Source organism: Rana temporaria, chromosome 3 (genome assembly GCF_905171775.1).
Source record: "Rana temporaria chromosome 3, aRanTem1.1, whole genome shotgun sequence".
Lineage (NCBI taxonomy): Eukaryota > Metazoa > Chordata > Amphibia > Anura > Ranidae > Rana > Rana temporaria.
In genome coordinates, this window is record NC_053491.1 from 7,503,968 (window position 1) to 7,526,397 (window position 22,430).

The 22,430-nt window shown below is 50.3% G+C and overlaps 1 protein-coding gene and 2 non-coding genes across 3 annotated transcripts in view; all 3 read left to right on the forward strand.

The window, feature by feature from the left end:
* The window catches only part of LOC120931071 (WD repeat-containing protein 76-like), a 100,444-nt gene that overhangs the window by 19,047 nt on the left and 58,967 nt on the right, over window positions 1-22,430 (forward strand). Inside the window, exons 5-8 of the mRNA XM_040342195.1 lie at window positions 7,046-7,312; window positions 12,551-12,820; window positions 19,246-19,335; window positions 20,486-20,541. Coding sequence (XP_040198129.1) covers window positions 7,046-7,312; window positions 12,551-12,820; window positions 19,246-19,335; window positions 20,486-20,541 — 683 coding nt within the window. The remainder of the gene's footprint in view (window positions 1-7,045; window positions 7,313-12,550; window positions 12,821-19,245; window positions 19,336-20,485; window positions 20,542-22,430) is intronic.
* TRNAG-GCC lies at window positions 632-702 on the forward strand. Its single transcript has one exon. It is a non-coding gene; the product is annotated as a tRNA-Gly (tRNA).
* TRNAK-CUU lies at window positions 1,747-1,819 on the forward strand. Its single transcript has one exon. It is a non-coding gene; the product is annotated as a tRNA-Lys (tRNA).

Here is a 22,430-nt window from a genome sequence, read left to right on the forward strand (position 1 = left end):
TTTTACTGTTTGTCCTGGACACCTTCGTGCCAGGGTGGGGGACTGTGGACAGGCAGGGGTCAAAGGAGTGCCCTCCTCCCCCCCCCCCCCCCTCTTATCCCCTGGGGAATGCTCTGTCACAGATGGAGCCATGGACCAGATACCTGGGGGTGCAGGATAAGGCACTTAGAGGTGCGCTTCTCACTGCTGTACGGGACTCCCTGTAGCTGGATAGTGCAGCTGGGTTTCCGCTGAGGGCTTGGTCTTTTTTGGGATCACACAAATCAGACCGCTCTGTGTAGGTTTTCCTTCTGTGCCCTTTCTTGCTAATTTTTAAAAAAACGCGGAATGAGAGAAGCCACTGAGGGCTTTTGTAGTCCCTCACCGCCTGGCGGCTCGGTGCCCCTTGAGGGGAGCCTTTTAAGAGAGTGGGCTTCTCCTCCGGTGGTGGACCCTCCGGGCGTCATGTATAGGTGACCACCCCCCCCTATTGCGGGACACCCCCGCTTGTATGAATTTGACTGAGAAAATCCGAAGTTCTGACCCGTTCCATGTCTATCATGCTGGGGTCTGTCTTGCGGCCTATTGTGGCCACTACTCTGGATCCCAGTCGCTCACTGAGTGAGCATTTTGAACCATACAGTGGATAAATGCATTGGTGGTTCAGTGGTAGAATTCTCGCCTGCCACGCGGGAGGCCCGGGTTCGATTCCCGGACAATGCAATGAGTACTTTACTCTCTCCCGAAGTTGTTAGGCTAACGGACCTGCAGGTCCAGGGCCCTGTATATGTCTGTGATGTTTCACTGGATGCCGCGCCCTTGATATCCAGGGCTTTGGTTTCTGAGATGGCGCCTTCTCTGGTTGGAATGCTGGTCTGCTGGCCAGGTCTCTAACATACGCCCTGACTGATTTACCCTTTTTGGGTGGGAGACCTTTGCGTCCTTGCTGGTTGACATTATCAAGGATGTCACTGGAGGGAAGAGCGCTCTCCTCCCTCAGGCTTCCAGGGGGAAGGGGCCCCGCCGTGGGCCGGGTCCTTCTTTTTCCAAAGCGGTCTTTTTCCGTCAGTCAGGGGCCGCGGGCGAACCTCCTGGGCCGACAAGGGCTCAGCTGGGGGGCTGATCCGTCCCTGGGTGCGTAAGCCAATTGCGCCGGCACCCGAACCCGCCAATGTATGTAGCTTCCCCTGCCCGTCTCTTAAGTGGGGGGTCGCCTTTGCTGTTAACAGCTCGGTGAACCTCCCTGCCCTCCGACAGTGGGTCTGTGAGGTGGTATCTTCGGGGTACTAGATAGGGTCCCTTCCGATCCACCGAACAGTTTTCTTCCCTCGTGTCTCCCTCTCCCGGCTCGGTCTGCCTTTGAGCAGTATGGGACTTGCTAAGCTGCGGTGTGATTTTATCTTTTCCGCAGGACTAGTGGTTTGAGGGACTCTATCTCGGTCCCAAGGATGGGCATGATCCATCCGATTTTGGGCTTCAAGGACCTAAAGGTCTTTGTAAATGATGGGTAGGTCCGCTCGGAATCCATTCGTTCAGTGGGGTAGCCACTTGCACTTCGGTGCAAAAGGTCATAGGTACGACCCACCATGGGGCTGCTACCTATATAGCTTTTTAGCTGCGCTCCATCCGGGGGACTTTCTGGCGTCCTTGGACATAAGGACGCATACATGCTTGTTCAACTTTGCGCAAGTCATAGAGTTTTTCTGTGCCTCGCGATGGAGATGCCCACAGTCAGTTGTGGGCCTTCCTTTTGAACTGGTGCCAGCAGCCCGGCTAGCTCAGTCGGTAGAGCATGAGACTCTTAATCTCAGGGTCGTGGGTTCGTGCCCCACGTTGGGCGCCACCAATGATTTTCACCAAGGAGTTTTGCACTTATCCTATCCTTGTTGGGACAGCGAGGCTTTGCTGTCGTGGCTACTTAGACGACTTCCTGACTCAGAGGTTGTGTCTGTGGCTTTTCGGACCCTCCGTGAATTCGGGTGGGTGTTAAACATTTGGAGTCGGCCCTGGTTCCGACTCAGTTTGGAGTGCCTACGACTCAAATCTCTGGTCTCTGAATCATCAGATTCAGGTACGCCACCTAGTCAGTGTCTCTCTGAATTGGTGGCTGGGATCCCTGAATTTTCGGTCTGGGAGGTGGTTTCTTCCCTTCTGTGGAGATTACAATGGACGCCAACCTCTAGGGTTGTGAGGGCGTCTGGGGGGTCCGGTCGGCCCAGAGTCGCTGGACGTGAGTGGACCTACGACCACACAGGCCTATATGCGCCCAATCTCGGTAACTGCCCAAGCTCGGGCCTGGTTAGCACCTGGGTGGGAGTCCGCCTGGAAATACCAGGTGCCGTAGACCTTGTCTACCGTTACTTGCCCTAGTACTATGGGCGGTACTATGAGAGGCTATGCCTCTCCTCATGGTCGAGGGGGTTGCAAGGTCGTCCGATCTTGATTCAACCTAACAACGCCACGCCGGTGGCTTCGGGCTACCATCAGGTATGCCGGCAGGCGGGCTACTGGAGTCGCCTGATGTTGAATCAGGACAACTGGTCTTGGTACATGGAGTCAACTCCCCGGCAGGAGGTGAGCCTCGCAGGGCATGGATCTCCTAGCCACTCGTCTCAGCCACAGGGGTATCAAGGTTAGTGGCCAGATCTAGCGATCTGGTACAGACGTGCAAGTTGCGCTGGTGGCCCTGTGGGGTCTGTCTCGGCGACTTTTATGCCTTTCCCCCATTGTAGTGGCTTCCCCACAGAGTGGAGGCTGAGGAATCCCGACGACTTTAATGGCTTCAGATCCTGGGTGCGCCGATTTCGGCCGCCTGGTAGCGGAGGTACCCTGGCGGTAGCCAGGGCAGGAGGTCCTCCTGTCTCGAGGTCCCATACTTCCTCCTGTTGTACAGTCACTGACTTGCTCAACAGGGCTATTGGAAGCCAGACTTTAAGGGACCGGGGTCTGTCCGACCCGGTCACCTCAACAATGCTGAGGGCACGGTAGTCTTCTTCCGGTGAACCTACCGTCGTGTCTGGCGGACCTACATCTCTGGGTGCAAAGAGATGGAGTGACGTCCACGGACGTACTCGGGGTCCATCGGCCTGCTGTTTTTACAGCTCGGTGGATCAAAAAATTAGCTTAGAGCACCGTTTGTTGGCAAATTTCAGCCTTGGCTGTGTTCTTTCAGTGGCCTTTCTGCGGCCGTTCCCTGGTGGGTACCTTTTTTTTGTGGAGGGGGCTTATCCTATACCTTACCCCCCCCCCTTGGCCCATCTTTTCCCGCATGAGTTTTGACTCTGGCGCTCTCGGTTCTTCGGGAATCTTCCTTTTGGAAACATCAGAGAGATTTTCTCTTGACACTACCTCAGAAGTGGCCCCTTTAAGTGGCTTTTACCTCTGTTACAGAGGGGTTTCTGAGTTGGCGCTCTTGTCTTGCAAGCCGCCATGTTTGATCCTTCATAGCCTTAGGTGGTGGTGCGTCCGCGAACCTACCCTTCTTCCGAAGGTGGTTTCGGCTTTTTCGCCAGAATAAGGACATTGTTTCTCACATCTTTCTGTCCTCGGCCGCCGCATCCTACGGAGGTTGCCTTTCATACTTTAGGCGGGGTACGCACTTTGCGGGTATACTAGCCTGCTACTGCTCAGTTTCGGAAGATCTGACTCTTTAGTGTCGGTGTCTGGTCCACAAAAGGGGACTGACAATCTCGTTGCCCACCATTTCTCGGTGGATCAGGTAGGCTGTCATACAGGCCTGTGTTCTTAAGGGGCGTGCCCCCCTTTTCCGGTCCGACAACATGCGTCGGTCTCAGGTGTGCGAGGCGGCGACTTGGTCGTCCGTTCACAGCCTTTCCAGAATTTACATGGTTGCTGTGAGTGCATCTTCTGATGCTTTTTTTCGCCCGCTAGTGTTTGCAGGCGGCCGTTTGAAGTTGCATCTCCTCCATTTGAGGAGCTCTGCTTGTTTTGGGGTGAAGTTAAAATTGGTTTTACTGATATATTTCCCACCCCTCGTTTTTTGACACTGCTTGGGGACGTCCCACTTGTCAAGACTTAAGGAGCTGTGTCCGTCCATGGACGATAAGAGAAAATAGGATTTTTTGTACTCACCGTAAAATCCTTTTCTCTGACGTCCATGGACGGACACAGCTCCCACCCCTCCTTTTTAGGTTTGTACTGCTTGTTACGAACTGAGGCTGCAAGCTGCAGTGAGGAGGGTTATGTCTGGAGGGACCGCCCCCTGGGCGGGGCTGTTCAACTCTGTTAATGTAACATGTATTTAACCATTTAACATGTTTCTGCCTAGTCCTCTCCTGTAAACAGGGAACATAACCCACTTGTCAAGACTTAAGGAGCTGTGTCCGTCCATGGACTTCAGAGAAAAGGATTTTACGGTGAGTACAAAAAATCCTATTTTTACATCTGTTCTCAGGCAATGTGTTTCGTACTTTTGAGAAATTTCGTAGAGACTATAATCTGCCACGCACGGCTTACTTCCTTTACCTACAGATACGCCACACTGCAGCAACGCAGTTTGGCCTTCGTAACATAGTCATCCAGCTTTCTCGGCTGGAGCGACTACTAACTGACCCCTCGCACACCAAGTTAGTCTCCACATATTATGGGTGTCTCCTGCGCACTACGACTCAAAGGCTGAGCAAAGCGGCTGCTAGCTGGAGAGCCGACATCCCTGAGCTGACGAGGGGGTCTGGCAGGAGGTATTGCCCCTCCAGGTCCCCTCTGTCATTTCGTCCCGTGACAAGGTAATACAGACCAAACTGTTATACAGATCCTACTTCACACCATGCTTACTGTTCAAACTGAGCAGAATCCCCTCAGCGCTATGCTCCCGATGCGGCGCGGCCGATGGCACGTTCTTTCATATGATGTGGGAGTGTGCTCCGATTAGAAAGTTCTGGTCGGAGGTCACGGCCTTCATTAGCTCGCTGACTGAGATACCCAATATATGTAATCCTCTGAGGTGTTTACTGGGCCACATTGATGACAAGACTATATCTAAGAGTATGCAAACCTTCCTGCAGATAGTACTGGTCTATGCTAAGAAGTCTATAACCTTCCACTGGAAGTCTCCATCCTTACCTACCATTACCTTTTGGCTCACCACCATCAATCGTGCTATACCGCTGTATAAGATGACATATGAGGCCAGAGGGTGTCCAAAATAATTCTTGAAGGTCTGGGGCTCTTGGGTTGATTCCGAGAGCACCATACCTCCTGCTCCTTGAACTTTGACTGATGGCTGATACCTCTGCCCGTTGAATAGATCTAAGTGAGAAAATTAACGATTCTGTTGTTTTTCTCCCACCTTTCTCTGTGTGTTTTTATGGAAATGCTCAATGTGTACGAGCTACCAAAGTTTTGTAAAATGATGTACTGGGCGATGTTCGCCTAGGATGTGTGTTTGTTGTACTGTCTGTTTTGTACGTACAAAAATTTCAAAATAAAAATTTACCTTTTTTTTAAAAAAAAAAACATTGACACCCGCAGCAGATCACATGAACACTGTGCGACTTTCAATGCAGGAAACACACAGGATTTGCTGCTTTCCCCGCATGGCATATAATGTGAACCTAGGCCTAATATCTGAATGTGCAATCCAAGAGAGTCATCATTAATGTGTAATTTTCTTCTTCCTTCCTTCCTTCCTTCCTTCCTTCCTTCCTTCCTTCCTTCCTTCCTTCCTCTTTCCCCTCTCTTCCTTCCTCTTTCCCCTCTCTTCCTTCCTCTTTCCCCTCTCTTCCTTCCTCTTTCCCCTCTCTTCCTTCCTCTTTCCCCTCTCTTCCTTCCTCTTTCCCCTCTCTTCCTTCCTCTTTCCCCTCTCTTCCTTCCTCTTTCCCCTCTCTTCCTTCCTCTTTCCCCTCTCTTCCTTCCTCTTTCCCCTCTCTTCCTTCCTCTTTCCCCTCTCTTCCTTCCTCTTTCCCCTCCCTTCCTTCCTCTTTCCCCTCTCTTCCTTCCTCTTTCCCCTCTCTTCCTTCCTCTTTCCCCTCTCTTCCTTCCTCTTTCCCCTCCCTTCCTTCCTCTTTCCCCTCCCTTCCTTCCTCTTTCCCCTCCCTTCCTTCCTCTTTCCCCTCCCTTCCTTCCTCTTTCCCCTCCCTTCCTTCCTCTTTCCCCTCCCTTCCTTCCTCTTTCCCCTCCCTTCCTTCCTCTTTCCCCTCCCTTCCTTCCTCTTTCCCCTCCCTTCCTTCCTCTTTCCCCTCTCTTCCTTCCTCTTTCCCCTCTCTTCCTTCCTCTTTCCCCTCTCTTCCTTCCTCTTTCCCCTCTCTTCCTTCCTCTTTCCCCTCTCTTCCTTCCTCTTTCCCCTCTCTTCCTTCCTCTTTCCCCTCTCTTCCTTCCTCTTTCCCCCTCCTTTCCCTTCCTTCCTCTTTCCCCTCTCTTCCTTCCTCTTTCCCCTCTCTTCCTTCCTCTTTCCCCTCCCTTCCTTCCTCTTTCCCCTCCCTTCCTTCCTCTTTCCCCTCCCTTCCTTCCTCTTTCCCCTCCCTCCCTTCCTCTTTCCCCTCCCTCCCTTCCTTCCTTCCTCTTTCCCCTCTCTTCCTTCCTCTTTCCCCCTCCTTTCCCTTCCTTCCTCTTTCCCCCTCCTTTCCCTTCCTTCCTCTTTCCCCCTCCTTTCCCTTCCTTCCTCTTTCCCCCTCCTTTCCCTTCCTTCCTCTTTTCCCCTCCTTTCCCTTCCTTCCTCTTTTCCCTTCCTTTCTCTTTCCCTTCCTTTTTTCCCTTCCTTTCTCTTTCCCTTCCTTTTTTCCCTTCCTTTCTCTTTCCCTTCCTTTCTCTTTCCCTTCCTTTCTCTTTCCCTTCCTTTCTCTTTCCCTTCCTTTCTCTTTCCCTTCCTTTCTCTTTCTCTTTCCCTTCCTTTCTCTTTCCCCTCTCTTTCCCTTCCTTTCTCTTTCCCCTCTCTTTCCCTTTCCTTTCCTTTCCCCTACTTCCTCTTTCCCCTCCTTTCCTTTCCCCTACTTCCTCTTTCCCCTCCTTTCCTTTCCCCTCTCTTTCCCTTTCCTTTCCTTTCCCCTACTTCCTCTTTCCCCTCTCTTTCCCTTCATTCCTTCCTTTTTTATTTATTTTTTATTACAAGGGCTTAATTGTTAAAAGAAAAGCCCAGAACAAACCCCCTCTTCAGTCTACATCCACACACCGTATACTCCACATGTCCTCCAGTAAAAACGCTCCGGTTGGAAGTCTTCAGGAAGACCCCTCTAAGAAGAAGTGTGACGTACCTCCAGAGATGAGGCTGGGAAATGGGCGTCCTGTGGTTGCGCTCGTACGCTTGAGAGAAGAATCTGACAATCTGGAGGACAACGTTTTCGCAGAGAAATCTAACAGTGAAAATGGCACGGATCAGGTGAGACCTCATCTGCTGGCTTGCTGCTGACTGTTGCTGGCTTGATGCTGACAGCCTTTTGCTCAGTAAAAGATTGTCTTTCTTATCTGCTCTTTACCTTTGCCATAATCAAAGAATTTATATTATAAATAAATAGAAGTCCCTTAACCACTTCAGCCCCGGATCGTATTGCTGGTCAATGACCCGGCCACTTTTTGCGATTCGGCACTGCGTCGCTTTAACTGACAATTGCGTGGTCATGCGACGTGGCTCCCAAACAAAATTGGCGTCCTTTTTTCCCCACAAATAGAGCTTTCTTTTGGTGGTATTTGATCACCTCTGCGGTTTTTATTTTTTGCGCTATAAACAAAAATAGAGCGCCAATTTTGAAAAAAAAAATATATTTTTTTACTTTTTGCTATAATAAATATCCCCAAAAATATATAAAAAAAAAATTATTTTTTCCTCAGTTTAGGCCGATACGTATTTTTCGTAAAAAAAATTGCAATAAGCGTTTATTGATTGGTTTGCGCAAAAGTTATAGCGTCTAAAAAATAGGGCATAGTTTTATGGCATTTTTATTAATTTTTTTTTTTTTTTTTTTATGGCGGCGATCAGCAATTTTTATCGGTACTGCGACCTTATGGCGGACACATCAGAAACTTTTGACACATTTTTGGGACCATTGGCATTTTTTTTGCGATCAGTGCTATAAAAATGCCCTGATTACTATAAAAATGCCACTGGCAGGGAAGAGGTTAACACTAGGGGGCGAGGAAGGGGTTCATTATGTTCCCTGGGTGTGTTCTAACTGAAGGGGGGTGGGACTGACTAGGGGAAATGACTGATCGCTGTTCATACATTGTATGAATAGACGATCAGGCATTTCTCCCCCTGACGGGACCGGGAGCTGTGTGTTTACACAAACAGCTCCCGGTCCCCGCTCTGTAACGAGCGATCGTGCCTGCCGGGCACACGCGTCGGGACCAGGGGCGAGCGGGGGGCGCGCCCCTCCAGCCTCACGCACACGCGCCCCTATTGGCTGAATCGCGAGATGACGTAATATTACGTGATCTCGCGCAGCCGAGGCCGACCTGCCGCCGTATATTGGTTATACGGCGGCTGGTCGTCAAGGGGTTTAAGCGCTTTCTCTTCCGTTCATGGCCAGACACAGCAGCCTTTGACCTTGGGGTTATATCCGCGTCCTTCCAGGAGAGTTGGGCAGAAAAAAAGCACTTAAAGTGTTAACTACACTTTCCTCAGTGCAGCTCCTCCCAGGGGGCGTGGCTCCCCGGGCATAACCCACACCCTGCTCTAGCAGCCTCAGTTTTTCTCTGCCGAGCGTCAGGAGAGACAGGCACTCTAGAGTCCAGTACTCTGGAGATTTTTTTCTTGCAATTTTCTTTCGCTTTTTGTTATTTTGTACCTGCATTTTTGGATCCTGTGATTCTTCTATCAACTGCCGACTGGGTGACAGGCTGGGTCTTGACTCTTGTAGTCCCCCCATGTTCGGCCATTGAGCGTGTGCCGGCCCTCAGCTCAGCTCTGGGTTGTCCACAACAGGCCCCATTGCTCCAGGGGCGGCCGGGGGAACGTCATGTTCTAGGGCACACATATGACCGGTCTTTATGGCCAGACACACTGTGACAAGGCCATAAATGTGTCTGTGAAGTAAAAAATGAAGTTTTGAAGAACGACACATAAAATTGAAGCATGCTTCAATTTTTTTTTGGTCGTTTTTTTACAAGACATTAAATGACGTTTTCCCCCACACACGGTCAATTAAAGTGACGTTTTTAAAAACGTCATTTTTTTTCATCACATAAAGTGATGGTGTGTACGGGGCATGACAGGACGTGGACCTGTGTGTTTACACACACACATCCACACTTCTGTTGTAATCGCGGGTGCCCGGCAGGTATTGTTGCCGTGGGCGCGCGCCTCGCTGCCCCCTAGATAGCCAGAAGGCAAAGGACGTATTTTGATGTCCACTCGGAGGGAGGGAGGGTTCCTGCCGGCGTCATATTGCTATGGCCCGGTAAGGAAGGGGTTAAAGAGGAAATAAACCGTTGCCCCTTTTTTTTTTTTTTCTAAATTGCAAAGTAAAGGCATAATGTGCTAGTAGGCATGCCCTACTAGCACATTATGTGAAATTTGCCTGCAAACAAAGTCTATGCTGTCACCGCTGGAGGCCGCATCCATCTTTGCCCGTCTTTCTTTCTTTCTTTCCGGGTCCGTGGACTCGAGCTGTGTGACTGGCCAGTGCTGCTTTAGGACAGGGCTCGACAAAATTCGGGCGCCAGGTCGCAATTGCGTCAAAAAATTGTGACCTGGCACCCGCCGTTAATTGAGGCCGCGGCCTACAAGGCCGCAAAGCCGCGGCCTCAATTACCGGCTGTCACGGGGCCCGCCGTGATCGTGCGGCGGGGGAGGTGGGGGCACACGGAGGCGGCCGATAATTGTGGCTGCGGATTTGCGGCTTTCTGAAGTCCCAAGCTTCCTTCTGTGATCTGGCGCCATTTGGTGGTGGCCGTTGGCATTACAAGTAAAACCAGTTCTAATGTGTTGTTTTTCACTGCCATCTCCTTCCCTCTAATTAGAACCCCCAAACATTATATATATTTTTTATTCTAACACCCTAGAGAATAAAATGGCGATCGTTGCAAGACTTTCTGTCACGCCGTATTTGCGCAGCCGTCTTGCAAGCGCACTTTTTTTGGGAAATATAAGAAAACAGTAAAGTTACACCAATTTTTTTTTTTTATATTATGAAAGATAATGTTACGCCGAGTAAATTGATACCCAACATGTCACGCTTCAAAATTGTGTCCGCTCGTGGAATGGCGACAAACTTTTACCCTTTAAAATCTCCATAGGCGACGTTTAAAAAATTCTACAGGTTGCATGTTTTGAGTTACAGAGGAGGTCTAGGGCTAGAATTATTGCTCTCGCTCGAACGATCGCGGCGATACCTCACATGTGTGGTTTGAATATCGTTTACATATGCGGGCGCTACTCACGTATGTGTTCGCTTCTGTGTGCGATCTCGTCGGGACGGGGAGCGTTTTCTGGCTCCTCACTTTTTTAGCTGGCTCCTAGATTCCAAGCAAATTTGTCAAACCCTGCTTTAGGGTATGCCAGTCACGGCACATCGCTCTGAAGGAATGGCACGGGGGGGGGGCTGGCTGTTCTTTAACCACTTAAGGACTGCCTCCTGCACATATACGTCGACAGAATGGCACGGCTGGGCACAAGCACGTACCTGTACGTCCTCTTTAAGTGCTCAGCCGTGGGTCGCGACCCGGTCCGAAGCTCCGTGACCACGGGACCCGATCGCCGTCGGAGTCCCGCGATTGGTCCCCGGAGCTGAAGAACGGGGAGAGGTGAGTGTAAACACAGATTCCCCGCTCTTCACTGTGGCGCTGTCATTGATCGTCTGTTCCCTGATATAGGGAAAGACGATCAAAGACGTCACACGTCCAGCCCCGCCCCCCTACAGTTGGAAACACATATGAGGTCACACTTAACCCCTTCAGCGCCCCCTAGTGGTTAACTCCCAAACTGCAATTGTCATTTGCACAGTAATCAATGCATTTTTATAGCATTTTTTTCTGTGAAAATGACAATGGTCCCAAAAATGTGTCAACATTGTCCGAAGTGTCCGCCATAATGTCGCAGTCACGAAAAAAATCGATGATCGCCGCCATTAGTAGTAAAAAAAAAAAAAAATAATAATAAAAATGCAATAAACCTATCCCCTATTTTGTAAACGCTATAAATTTTGCGCAAACCAATCGATATACGCTTATTGCGTTTTTTTTTTTTTTTACCAAAAATAGGTAGAAGAATACGTATCGGCCTAAACTGAGGAAAAAAAAATGTTTTTATATATTTTTTGGGGGATATTTATTATAGCAAAAAGGAAAAAATATTGCATTTTTATTTTTGTTTATAGCGCAAAAAATAAAAACCGCAGAGGTGATCAAATACCACCAAAAAAAAGCTCTATTTGTGGGGAAAAAAAGGACGCCAATTTTGTTTGGGAGCCACGTCGCACGACCGCGCAATTGTCTGTTAAAGCGACGCAGTGCCGAATCACAAAAACTGGCCAGGTCCTTTACCTGCATTTTTGGTCCGGGTCTTAAGTGGTTAAGAGCGCATGCGCCGATGATGCCGTGGGCTGCATATACAGTAACTATCTCCTAAACGGCGCACGTTTAGGAGATATTTACAGTACCTATAGGTAAGCCTATACCAGGTGTCTGCAACCCGCGGCTCTGGAGCCGCATGCGGCTCTTTTGAACCTTTGCCGCGGCTCCGGGGCACCTTTTTGAGGGTAACGAGTAATCTACCTGATTACTCTTACCCTCGCGGTAACGCCGTTCCCATTACTTGGGCGGCGTTGCCGCAATTACGTCTACCGCGCGGCGTGCAGGGGGGGGTCATGTGGCCACAGGCCTGAGCTGGCCTGTGATTCGGTCACGGCGCGTCATGTGACTGGCCACAGAGCTGGCCTGTCTGTGCTCGCGGCCCGGGTGGCGCTGGCGCATGCACGCGCACGTGCCTGGAGTCTCCCGCCCGCCTCAGCCTGTCACGACTCGAGATCTCTCAGCTCAGCCCCCGACATATCCCCCGCGGAGGCTCCGCTCCAGATCAAAGACCGTGGCCCTGCAAAGAGAGCGAGACAGACGACGAGTGACACAGACAGTGAGAGCACTAGAGCAGGCAGCGCAGGTGAGGACCGGCATCATGTGTGGATTGGAAGTGTCTGGGACTGGGGGGGGGGAGAACGGCCTAGACTAGGGCTGGGGGCTGGGGCCAGCCTGGGCATGTGGAGGTGGAATCTTATCTGATATATTGTACAGTATTGCATTTGCTGGGCATGTGGAGGTGGAATCTTATCTGATATTGACAATATAAGATAAGATTCCACCTCCACATGCCCAGCAAATGCAATACTGTACAATATTTTGCGGCTCCCAGTTTTTTTTTTCTTCGGAAACGGGTCCAAGTGGCTCTTTATGTCTTAAAGGTTGCAGACCCCTGGCCTATACGAAGGGCTTACCTATAGGTACAGACAATCGATGGAAGTTTATTTTCACTTTCAGCCTAAAACAGCCAGGCAGCTAGTATTTTTTTAGAAGAGGGCCAGTAGAGGCATCAAAAATCGATATCTTATAGTGTTTGTGTTGAATTATTCGCTGTGTATGTGGAATCTCTGCTGTCTGTTGTTTTGAAGCAATCTGGTTCTGATCCCAGCAGGAAAGTGGATCCAGTGTCTCTGCTCCCAGCACACACATCACGGCAACTACGAACGGTGTAAGGAGAAGTGTTAGGAAAAAGAAGCTTCTGTACGACTCCCTGGAGGAGGAGAAGTTATTCTTTGAGCCAGACGATGCGGCCAACATGAACGTTAACCCTAAAATTGTCGTAAAGAAACCCTCTGCGGATGAATCTGATAGCGAGGACGAGTCTGAATCTGATAGCGAGGAAGAGTCTGAATCTGATAGCGAGGAAGAGTCTGATCAGGTAATGTCTCCTGCGTTGCTTTTACTGTACAGGTGAGGTTTATTGGCGGCGGGTGTGAATTGATGTTGTTTTATATAAAACAGAATTGCGCTAATTAAAGTGGAGTTCCACCTGTTTTTTAGTTTATTAAAAGTCAGCAGCTACAAAAAGCATTGCTGCTGACTTTTTTTTTTTACCATAAAGAATTTTATTGAAAAATTTTTCATATGACATACATTGGATCGGCTCCATGAGCCCAAAAAAAAAAAGTCGTACAGGTAGATTTCAGCAAAACATAGATGCAATATGAATGAATGAATGAATGAAAAACGTATAAAGCGCGGCGCATGCGAACTGAATCGCTTCTGGGCGCTAGTTGTTCGTGTCTCATGACATCAAAAGAGCAGAGTTTTGATCCGTCTTCTGAAAGTCAGGTGGTTTTCCTCCAACCGAATGCTGGTTGGTAAAGCGTTCCATAGTCTAGGACCCTGAAAAGCAAACCTTCTTTCTCCTTTGGACTTGTATTTGGTTTTTGGTACCCTGACCAGATTTTGGTCGGTGGATCGCAGAACGCGATTAGAATTGTGAATAACTGAACAAGTTTGCTGCTGACTTTTAATAAACCGACACTTACCTGCCCCCCGGTCCATCGATGCGGCCGCCCGGAGGCTCGCTCCTCTCCCCATCGCATACCTCTACATGGTGCAAGCACTCCCTAGGAACACATTTAACCCTTTTGATCAGCCTTGATGTTAACCCTTTCCCTGCCAGGGTCATCAGTACAGTGACGGTGCATATTTCTCTTTCGTTCATAGACGGACACAGCCTTCATTGACATTAGGGTTATATCCGCTTCCACTAGGAGAGTTTAGGCAGAAACAAAGCACTTAAAGTGTTAACAAACACAAACCTCAGTGCAGCTCCTCCCAGGGGGCCCCCCGGGTATAACCCACACCCTGCTCTAGCAGTCTCAGTTTTTTTCTGCCTAACCGACAGGAGAGTCAGGCTCTCTCTGGAGTCCTGGACTCTGGAGTTTTTCTTGCGATTTTTCTCGCTTTTTCTTATTTTGTTCCTGCTTTTTTTTAATCCTGCGATTCTTCTATCAACAGCCGACTGGGTGACAGGCTGGGTCCTCGGCCCTTGTAGTCCCCCCAGGTTCGGCCTTCGAGCGTGTGCCGGCCCTTAGCTTAGCTTTGGGACGTCCACGACAGGCCCCGTTGCTCCAGGGGCGGCCGGGGAACTTCGGTTCTAGGGCACACATAAGACCGGTCTTTTATGGCTTTGTCACAGTGTGTCTGGCCGACAGCCATGCCGTTTAGCGGACGTTGGTTCTCTCTGGGATACCTCCAGCCGGTGGTCGCAGGACTGGTAAGTAGTGACCCCTTGCTCAGGTAAGTGGTCTGGCTGGAATTTTCCCAGGGGAGGTCGACTGAGGGTTCGCCCTGCTTTCCTCTCTCCCTTATTCCTCTCCTTCCTTCCCTTTTGGGTAGCGGCTGTGAGGGGGGGTTTTTCTGGGGTCTCTTTATTATCACTGGGGCCTGTGTGTTAGCTGGGGCTGTGTGTGTTCACTGCAGGGGGCTGTAGTGTTCTCTGCGGGACTTGTGTGCTGTGCTGCTGTGGCTGCTGTGGCTGCTGGCTGTGTCTGTTCTTTTACAACAAAAAAATTTAAAAAGTGCGCCACGGCCGCCATTTTGCCGTAGTCGCGCCTTGTGTATCTCGGCGGCCATTTTCTTGTGGTCCTTGGCGTTTTTTTTGCATTACGGCGGCCATCTTTAATTTTCGTTTGTCCTCGTGTGGCCGTTTTAGCGCTCGGAGAGACCGCGAGTCTCTCCGTGGGGACTGCCAGCAGCGCGGCCGGCTTCTCGGCACATCGTCAGGCTCCTCTCAGCGCGATGCACCAGGCGGGGTGGTGAGTTCCCTTGGGGGCCCTCATGCTCAGAACTAGAGTTAGGACAGCCGGGAGGTGTGGGTGCTTCTCTGCTTAGCAGTTTGGGTAAACTCGGTGGTGGGATGCCCTGGAGCCTGTACTAGGTACTATCCTCCCCACTAAGGCCTGATTTAACCCTTGATGCCCCTCCCCCTGCCACTTCTGTTGAGGGAGTGTTATTTCTGAAGCAGCTAGTGCCTGGTTGGGGGGTAAAAAAGCGCCCCCTCCCTGAGCCTGCTTCGGGGGATGCCGCTGACATTGGACCATGCCCAGCTATTGCGTCTGGCTCTGGTTCTGTGGTGTCAGTGGATGCGGGCTAAAAACCCACGCGACAAGGGAATTTATTGGAGCTCTTATTTTCTGCGGTTAGAGCTTATAGCTCAGTAACTAGACGGTTTGTGGTTTTGGCGGAGGTACCAGATGTACCGGTCCCTTTTGGGTTCCGCAAACCGCAGCGCACTGCAACTGTGTTCCTTATTTGGACTTTTTATGTTACACCGCAAAATATATTTTTTGCAGTCCCTGAATGCTTTGCGACCCCTTTGTAAGAATGGGTCTCTCCTCCTGTGGACCCTCCAGTGTCCGGATGGAGCAAAGCCGCCACGTTGCCCTTGGAAGGGCCTCCTGCCTGTGGGGACCCCGCTGAGACCGGTCTTGACTCTGTCTCTGGTGTCACAGACTCTGACTGGAGGGGCGTAGCTCCTGCTGCAGGAGCTGGGGGCACAAGATGCTGCTGAGCCCTGTAAGGACCTAGCTGAAAGTTTGGTTCGGGGTCTGTAGTTCGTCTGTGAATCAGTCCTGGATGCGCTTCCCTTGCTTTCCAGGGCCTCCGCCTGTGTGGGGGTGTTTGCGCAGCCTCGTGTGGCGAACATGCTGGTCTTCGGACGGATCCTTAAAGGGTCCTTGGTGGACGCACCCCTTTAAGGGTGGGCGGCTTTTTGGGCCTCCCCGGGTTGACACCCCTAGGGATGCCACGGGTGGTAAGAGCACGCTGCTTCCTCTGCTAGGAAGGGCAAGGAGCCTCGCCCTCGGCGAGAGCCCTCCTCTCCCGAGCGGTTCGTGCGCCCAGCACGGTGGGAATGTCTGCAGGGTGCTAAGGCCCCCGCTGCGGGGCTGTGACGCGCCTGGCGCCACGTGCCTTACGGGCCTGCGGACAGTACTGCTTCCGCATGTAGGTCTGCCCCCACCCGTGTCGGGTGGGGGGCTGACTTTGTGACTTTGCGGCTCGGTTGGGGCCTCTTCTTTCCGACCGTTGGCTTTGCAAAGTTGTTTTCTCACGGTGCAAGATAGATTTTTTCTCTCTTGGCTACCTAACAGATTTTTTCCCTCCATCCTCTGGCTTCCTCCGGTTCGCCGGTTGGCTCTGTCCAGGATCTTCTGATCGGGCGAGTGATGGTGCCAGTTCCCTCGATGGAACGGTCTCAGGGGTAATACTCCGATCTGTTTGTAGTCCCCATGGTGGACAGGGTCCGTCCAATCCTGGGCCTCAGGGCCCTCGTTTTGTTTTTTTGTAAAGTACAACATTTCAGGATGGGGGTTTTTCTGGCGTCCTTGGATGTCATGAACGCGTGCCTGCATGTCCCCATATGCTCTAAGCACCAGAGATTCTGGGCTTTGCGGTCAGGGAGGACCATTTTTCTTTTTGTGGCCCTCCCGCTCGGCTTGGTGTCGACACCACAGGTTTTCACCGGGGTGCTCGTCCCTATACTGACCCGGCTGTGACAGCGGGGGTTTCTTGTGGGATGTCTGGACGACATTCTCCTACAGAGCTCACAGAAGCACGTATTGGTGGAGCCGTGTCCATCGCGTGTCAGACTCTCCAGGAGTTTGGCTGGCTTCTGTTTTTGTCCAGAAGTCAGTGTTGGTCCCGTCTCTGGGACTGGAATTCCTGGGACTAGTCCTGGAGTTTCTTTCTCCTAATGGAAAAAATTCAGACTCTGCAATCTGCTGGGCAGCAGTTGTCGACCTAGTAGTGGTCATCTCTGCGATTCTGCATGAGGGTTCTGGGTCCGACAGTGGCCTCTTTCGAGGCGGTTCTGTATGCCCAATTCCACGCCAGGGTGCTACAGAGGGACCTGTTGTCACGTGGGGACAAGCTTCCGTCATCTCTGGATTACCAGGTTCAGATGAGTCAACTAGTCCCTGGTGTGGTGGCTGACGTTTCCGGTGCTTCGGGCCGGGAAGTCGTTTCGGCCAAGTCACTGGTCAGGGGTCGCGACGGATGCCAGCCTCTCCAGTTGGGGAGGGGTTTTTGGGGCACCCAGTCAGCCCTGGGGCGCTGGACTCAGGTGGCGTCCCACCTACCAATCAATGTTCTGCATCAAGCTTTGCCTTGCCTGGTGGTCCCTGGTTCTCCAGGGCCGACCATTCAGGACCCTGTCCAACAACGCTATGGCGTACGTCGACCATCAGGGAGGCACACAGAGTTCTGTTGTAGCGACGAGGGTCGCGCACATCCTTCGGAGGGCCGAAAGGTCCGTTCCGGCTCTATCGGCCGTGTACAGTCCGGGAGTACGGAATTGGCGAGCCGACTCCTAAGTCGGACTGCGCTAGACCACGGAGAGTGGTCTCTCCACCCGTAGGGGTTTTCAGTGTCTGTGCCGAAAGTGGGGCACTTCAGGCGTGGACCTTCTAGCGTCCCGCCTCAACAGGAAGGTGCCATGTTTTTGGCCAGGTCAAGGGACCCGTGGGCTGACGCGTCAGGCACGTTGGTGAGTCCTTGGGGTCACTATCGCCTACTTTAAACCTTCCCTCCTCGGTAGCTTCTTCCTCGCCTGCTGCGCAGAGTGGAAGCCGAGGGAATTTTTATCAATCCTGTTTGCCCCAGATTGGCCGCGTCGCTCCTGGTACGTGGACCTGGTGCGTCTGGTGGCAGACGCCCCCTAGCGTCTTCCCCTGGGGGTTGATCGTCTGTTACAGGGTCCGATCTTCCACCCTGTTTTTACAGCCACTGGCTTTGCGGCGTGGCTGTTGAGAGCCTGGGGCGTCCAGGATTCTGCTGTTTTTTACAGCAGGGAGTGGATCAGGCTCTCGCCTTAAGTACAGTTAGGAGTCAGTTTTCTGCTCTGGCTGTTACTTTCAATAAGCCTTGGTGTCGCACTCCTTGGGAGTGCCCATGGGACTTGAATTTAGTCCTTTTGGTTCTTCTGGATGCTCCCTTTGGACATTCGGGAGTTTTTTTTTGTTGACTGTCACAAAAAGGGAGCAGGTTTAGCTCGGTGCTAGAGTACCTACCCTTCATGCATTTGACTCTGGGTTCAAGCCCAGGAAGGTCTGCGTTGTCACGTGGCCATGGCTCAGCGTGGGCATTTCCACTGTGTTTTTTCTGGTAGCAATTACCTCGATCAGACGAGTGTTTGTCTGAACTGGCGGCCTTGTCTTGCAAGGCTCCCTACTTGGTCATCCGTCTTTTCTCCCCATGGTCGTTTCGGCTTTTCACGTTGAGGTGGACATTGTTCTTCCATCCTTATGTCCTCGGCCGAAATACAGGGAGGAGGCCATTTTACATCCTCTGGATGTGATTCGGGCCCTACGAGTGTATTTGTCTGCTACGATTCCGTTCCGGAAGTCGGTCTCACTTCGTGTCGCTGGCTGGTCCTACAAGAGGGCCTGGTAGTCTCGTCGGGGTGGATCCGACGGATTGTGCTTCAGGCCTATGCCCTGAAGGGGCGGGCGCCTCCCTTTTGGGTTACGGCGCATTCGACCAGGACGATCGGGGCCTCTTGGGCTTCTGGCGTCATGCCTCTGTGTTACAGGGTGTATGGCAGCGACCTGGTCGTCGATCCACACTTTTTCAAAGTTTTACAAGGTGGATGTGTGTGCATCTTCTGATGCCTCCTTCGGCTGCAGATGTTTCAGGCGGCAGTTTTAAGGTTGGAGTTCCTCCGTTGAGCAACTCTGGTTTTGTTTGGGGTGTAACCTGGTTTGCTGTGTTATTTTCCCACCCCTCAAATTTTTTGACACTGCTTTGGGACGTCCCTAATGTCAATGAAGGCTGTGTCCGTCTATGAATGAAAGAGAAAATAGGATTTTTGTACTGACCGTAAAATCCATTTCAATGAGTTCATAGACGGACACAGCACCCACCCCTCCTTTGTTTGTACTGCTTGTTACGAACTGAGGCTGCTAGAGCAGGGTGTGGGTTATACCCGGGGGGGCCACGCCCCCTGGGAGGAGCTGCACTGAGGTTTGTGTTTGTTAACACTTTTAGTGCTTTGTTTCTGCCTAAACTCTCCTAGTGGAAGCGGATATAACCCTACTGTCAAAGAAGGCTGTGTCCGTCTATGAACTCAGAGAAATGGATTTTATGGTGAGTACAAAAATCCTATTTTTTAGCACTGATCACTCTGTTGGCGTCACTGGTTCCCATTAAATTGTAAATTACATACTAGACAGTTCCCCTGCTAATACCTCCCGTGTACCGGGATTTGGACTTGGAGCATTAGCAATCGAACAGGCTTTTTTTTTTTTTTTTTTTTTTTTGCCACATTTAGTTTCACATTCTATTTTTGCTTTTCAGGAACAGATGGAACTCTCTGAATACGAGCGTGAAAGACTGAAAAATATAAAGGAGAATGCAAAATTCCTGAACTCCATAAAATTGCTGGAGGTTAGTTTGTGCTTAAATATGCTCAATTTTTCTGGATTGTAGGGCCCTTTCACACTGGGGCGGGCAGGCATCGGCGGTAAAGTTCCAAAAAAAGGGTTAAAAGCGCTGCTGCAGCCGTAGTGTTATCCCCTTCATGTGAACTCTACTCATTGTAAGCTTTATTGCATGTTTTTACTGTTCTGATATGAATGTCATACACTCAAAATCCCTTTATTATTACAACTCTTTAAAAGCATCCCACTAAAAATGTACCCCCTGTTACTGTAAACCCTTTGAAAAGCCTCTCCCCTTTTTCTTTTAATTTTTTTTTTAACCAATATCCCTAGTACCCAGTGGCGGCTGGTGCTTTAAATTTTTTGGGGGGGGACACAGACAAACGGAAAAAAAAAATCAAATGCAGCCACTGTGCCCATCAAATGCAGCCACTGTGCCCATCAAATGCAGCCACTGTGCATTCCCCACCCACCCGGCACTTGCCATATCTCGGCAGGGCAGTGGGTCACGGCGGTGGTGTCCTCCACGCTCCTCGATGTCTTCTCCCATCCGCTCTTCGCATCCTCTGCTATGGTTGGACGCCTGATTGGCTGAAACGACAGGCGCTGTGATTGGACGCCTATCAGGTGACTGGTAACAGACCCGAGCACCTGATTGTCTGAGAGAGTCGGTTCAGTGTTAGGAAAGCGAATGAATATTCGCTTTCCTAACACAAAGCTGAGTGAACTGCAAAAGCCCAGCATGGCACCCGCTGTTCACCTTTTTCAGCGCTTATTAGAGCCTACGGCTTTAATCGGGTGCTTCAAAAAAAAATACCTCACCGCTGTAATTCAGGGCCCGAAAAAGGGCTGGGCGCCTGAATAGGGGGTGGCAGCGGCGACCATACATAGATTCTTGCATTGCATGAATCTATCTATTGGTGATGGAGGGGTGGCAGGAGAGAGGTGGCGGCGCTCATGTGCCCCTTATGGACGCACCGCCACTGCTAGTACCAGAGGTTGCTGGTATTTGTAAGTGTAAGCCAATTACACAGAGGTGTCCCTTTGTACACTACAAATTAAGATTGGTCTTTCGAACAAATGTTTACATTTTTATGTACATTTTTTATTTGGATTGATGATTTTTTTTTGTTTTGTTTTGTTTTTTATTCCTAAAGTCTGTAGCAAGCCTTCATCCACCAAAAAAGAAGAATCAGAAACGTGTTGTCAAAGGGTAATCTATTCATACATATAAGGGTTTAATCCAGCGGCGTGCACTAAACTGTAGTTTGAGTATTTGTATCGAGTTTGACTTTTTACTTCGTAAAAAAAAGAAAAAAAAATATTAATGTCTACTGCGCTATTCTCTTCCTCTATTCTCTACCTCTATTCTCTAACCTCTTCCCGCCAGCCACATGCATATATGCGACCTCTTGGTGGGTGGGCTTTAACCACTTCACCCCCCCGGACCATTTTGTTGATAAAGGACCTGGCCCCTTTTTGCGATTCGGCACTGCGTCGCTTTAACTGACAATTGCGCGGTCGTGCGACGTGGCTCCCAAACAAAATTGACGTTGTTTTTTGTTTTGTTTTTTGCCCACAAATGGAGCTTTCTTTTGGTGGTATTTGATCACCCCTGCGGCTTTTATTTTTTGCGCTATAAACAAAAAAAAGAGCGACAATTTAGAAAAAAACACAATACCACCTGATGACGTGGAGAACCACGAAACATATGTCGGAGGCAGTCTGACATCCCTGCTCCCCTAGCTGATCCTGCACATAGACGCTGCAGACTCGATTGGGACTCCCCGAACCGAGCGGCCTGTAAACATTCAGCCAGAGCTCACATCCAGCGCTTGCAGTCCTAGTGCCGGGTAGGCACCCACTAAAGTAAGGGGCCAATCAGCCATTTTTGTATTTTACATTTTAATAAAGCACTATCAGCTCTTTTTTTGTTTTGTGGATGGATTCCTGGGATATCATTGGCCCTAACATCATAGCAGTCTGAATAGCTGGTGAATGGTGTGCAGGCACTTTAACCTGCTCAGCTCAGCAGACCTTTCTTTTTAATTAAAGAGGTCCACACTTTCCGGTAAGAGCATAACTTGACTAGAGCACATTGGGTGAAGCCTTAAGACTCCATTCACACCTGAGCGACAGCCGCGTTCGGCGGTAGCGGCGTATTTTGCCGCGAGTGTGAAACTTTCAATTTTTTTTTTTCTTTCAAAGTCTTCCCATTGCTGTCAATGGGCAAACGCCAATGTCGCCTGAAAAAAAGGGTCCGGGACTTTTTTTCAGGCGACAGGCGTTCAGCGTCTATGAGATGTGAACCATCTCCATAGACAGCAATGGGAATTCTCCCCTCTAGCGGCAGAAGCGTCCGGCGTCGGGCGTTTTGTCGCTCAGGTGTGAATGCAGCCTAACAGATGGTGGTGGCTGCAACTTCACTCACTTTTCATCATATGATTGCAAATTTATTTTTCTTGGGAAGATCACCACAAATGGACTGTCTTTTTATAGTGTGTTTTCTAAGACGCGCAACTATCCATTCACTGTATTGTTATACTTTCACGATCCTATGTGATCATCATTTTGGCATATTATTCACAGCATCTGTTGTTATTGATTTATTTTTCATCATTGTTGTTATACAGCATATGTTGTTTTTGTCACTGGAGTGTTTATTATAATTAATTTAACACGCTTACTGGTGGGTCCCTCTTAGTGAGGTCATCCTAACGGCTAGCTAACCATCCCTCTAGCGCCCTCTTCCACACTTATAATTCTAGCGCTAGACCTCCTTTGAAACTCTAAAAAGGTAACCTGTAAAAACAAGGGGGTAGATTCAGGTAGCTTTGGCCATTTTTTACGGAGGCGCAGCGCACCGTTTTGCCGCTGCGCCTCCGCAAATTTACTGCGCTGCCCTTGATTCACGGAGCAGTAGCTCCGTAAATTGCGTGGGCGCGCCGGCAAAATGCCCGGCGTAAGCGCACGCAATTTAAATGATCCCGTAGGGGGGCGGGAATCATTTAAATTATGCGCGTTCCCGCGCCGATCGTAGTGCGCATGCTCCGTCGGGAAACTTTCCCGACGTACGTTGCAAGGACGTCATTTGCTTCAAAG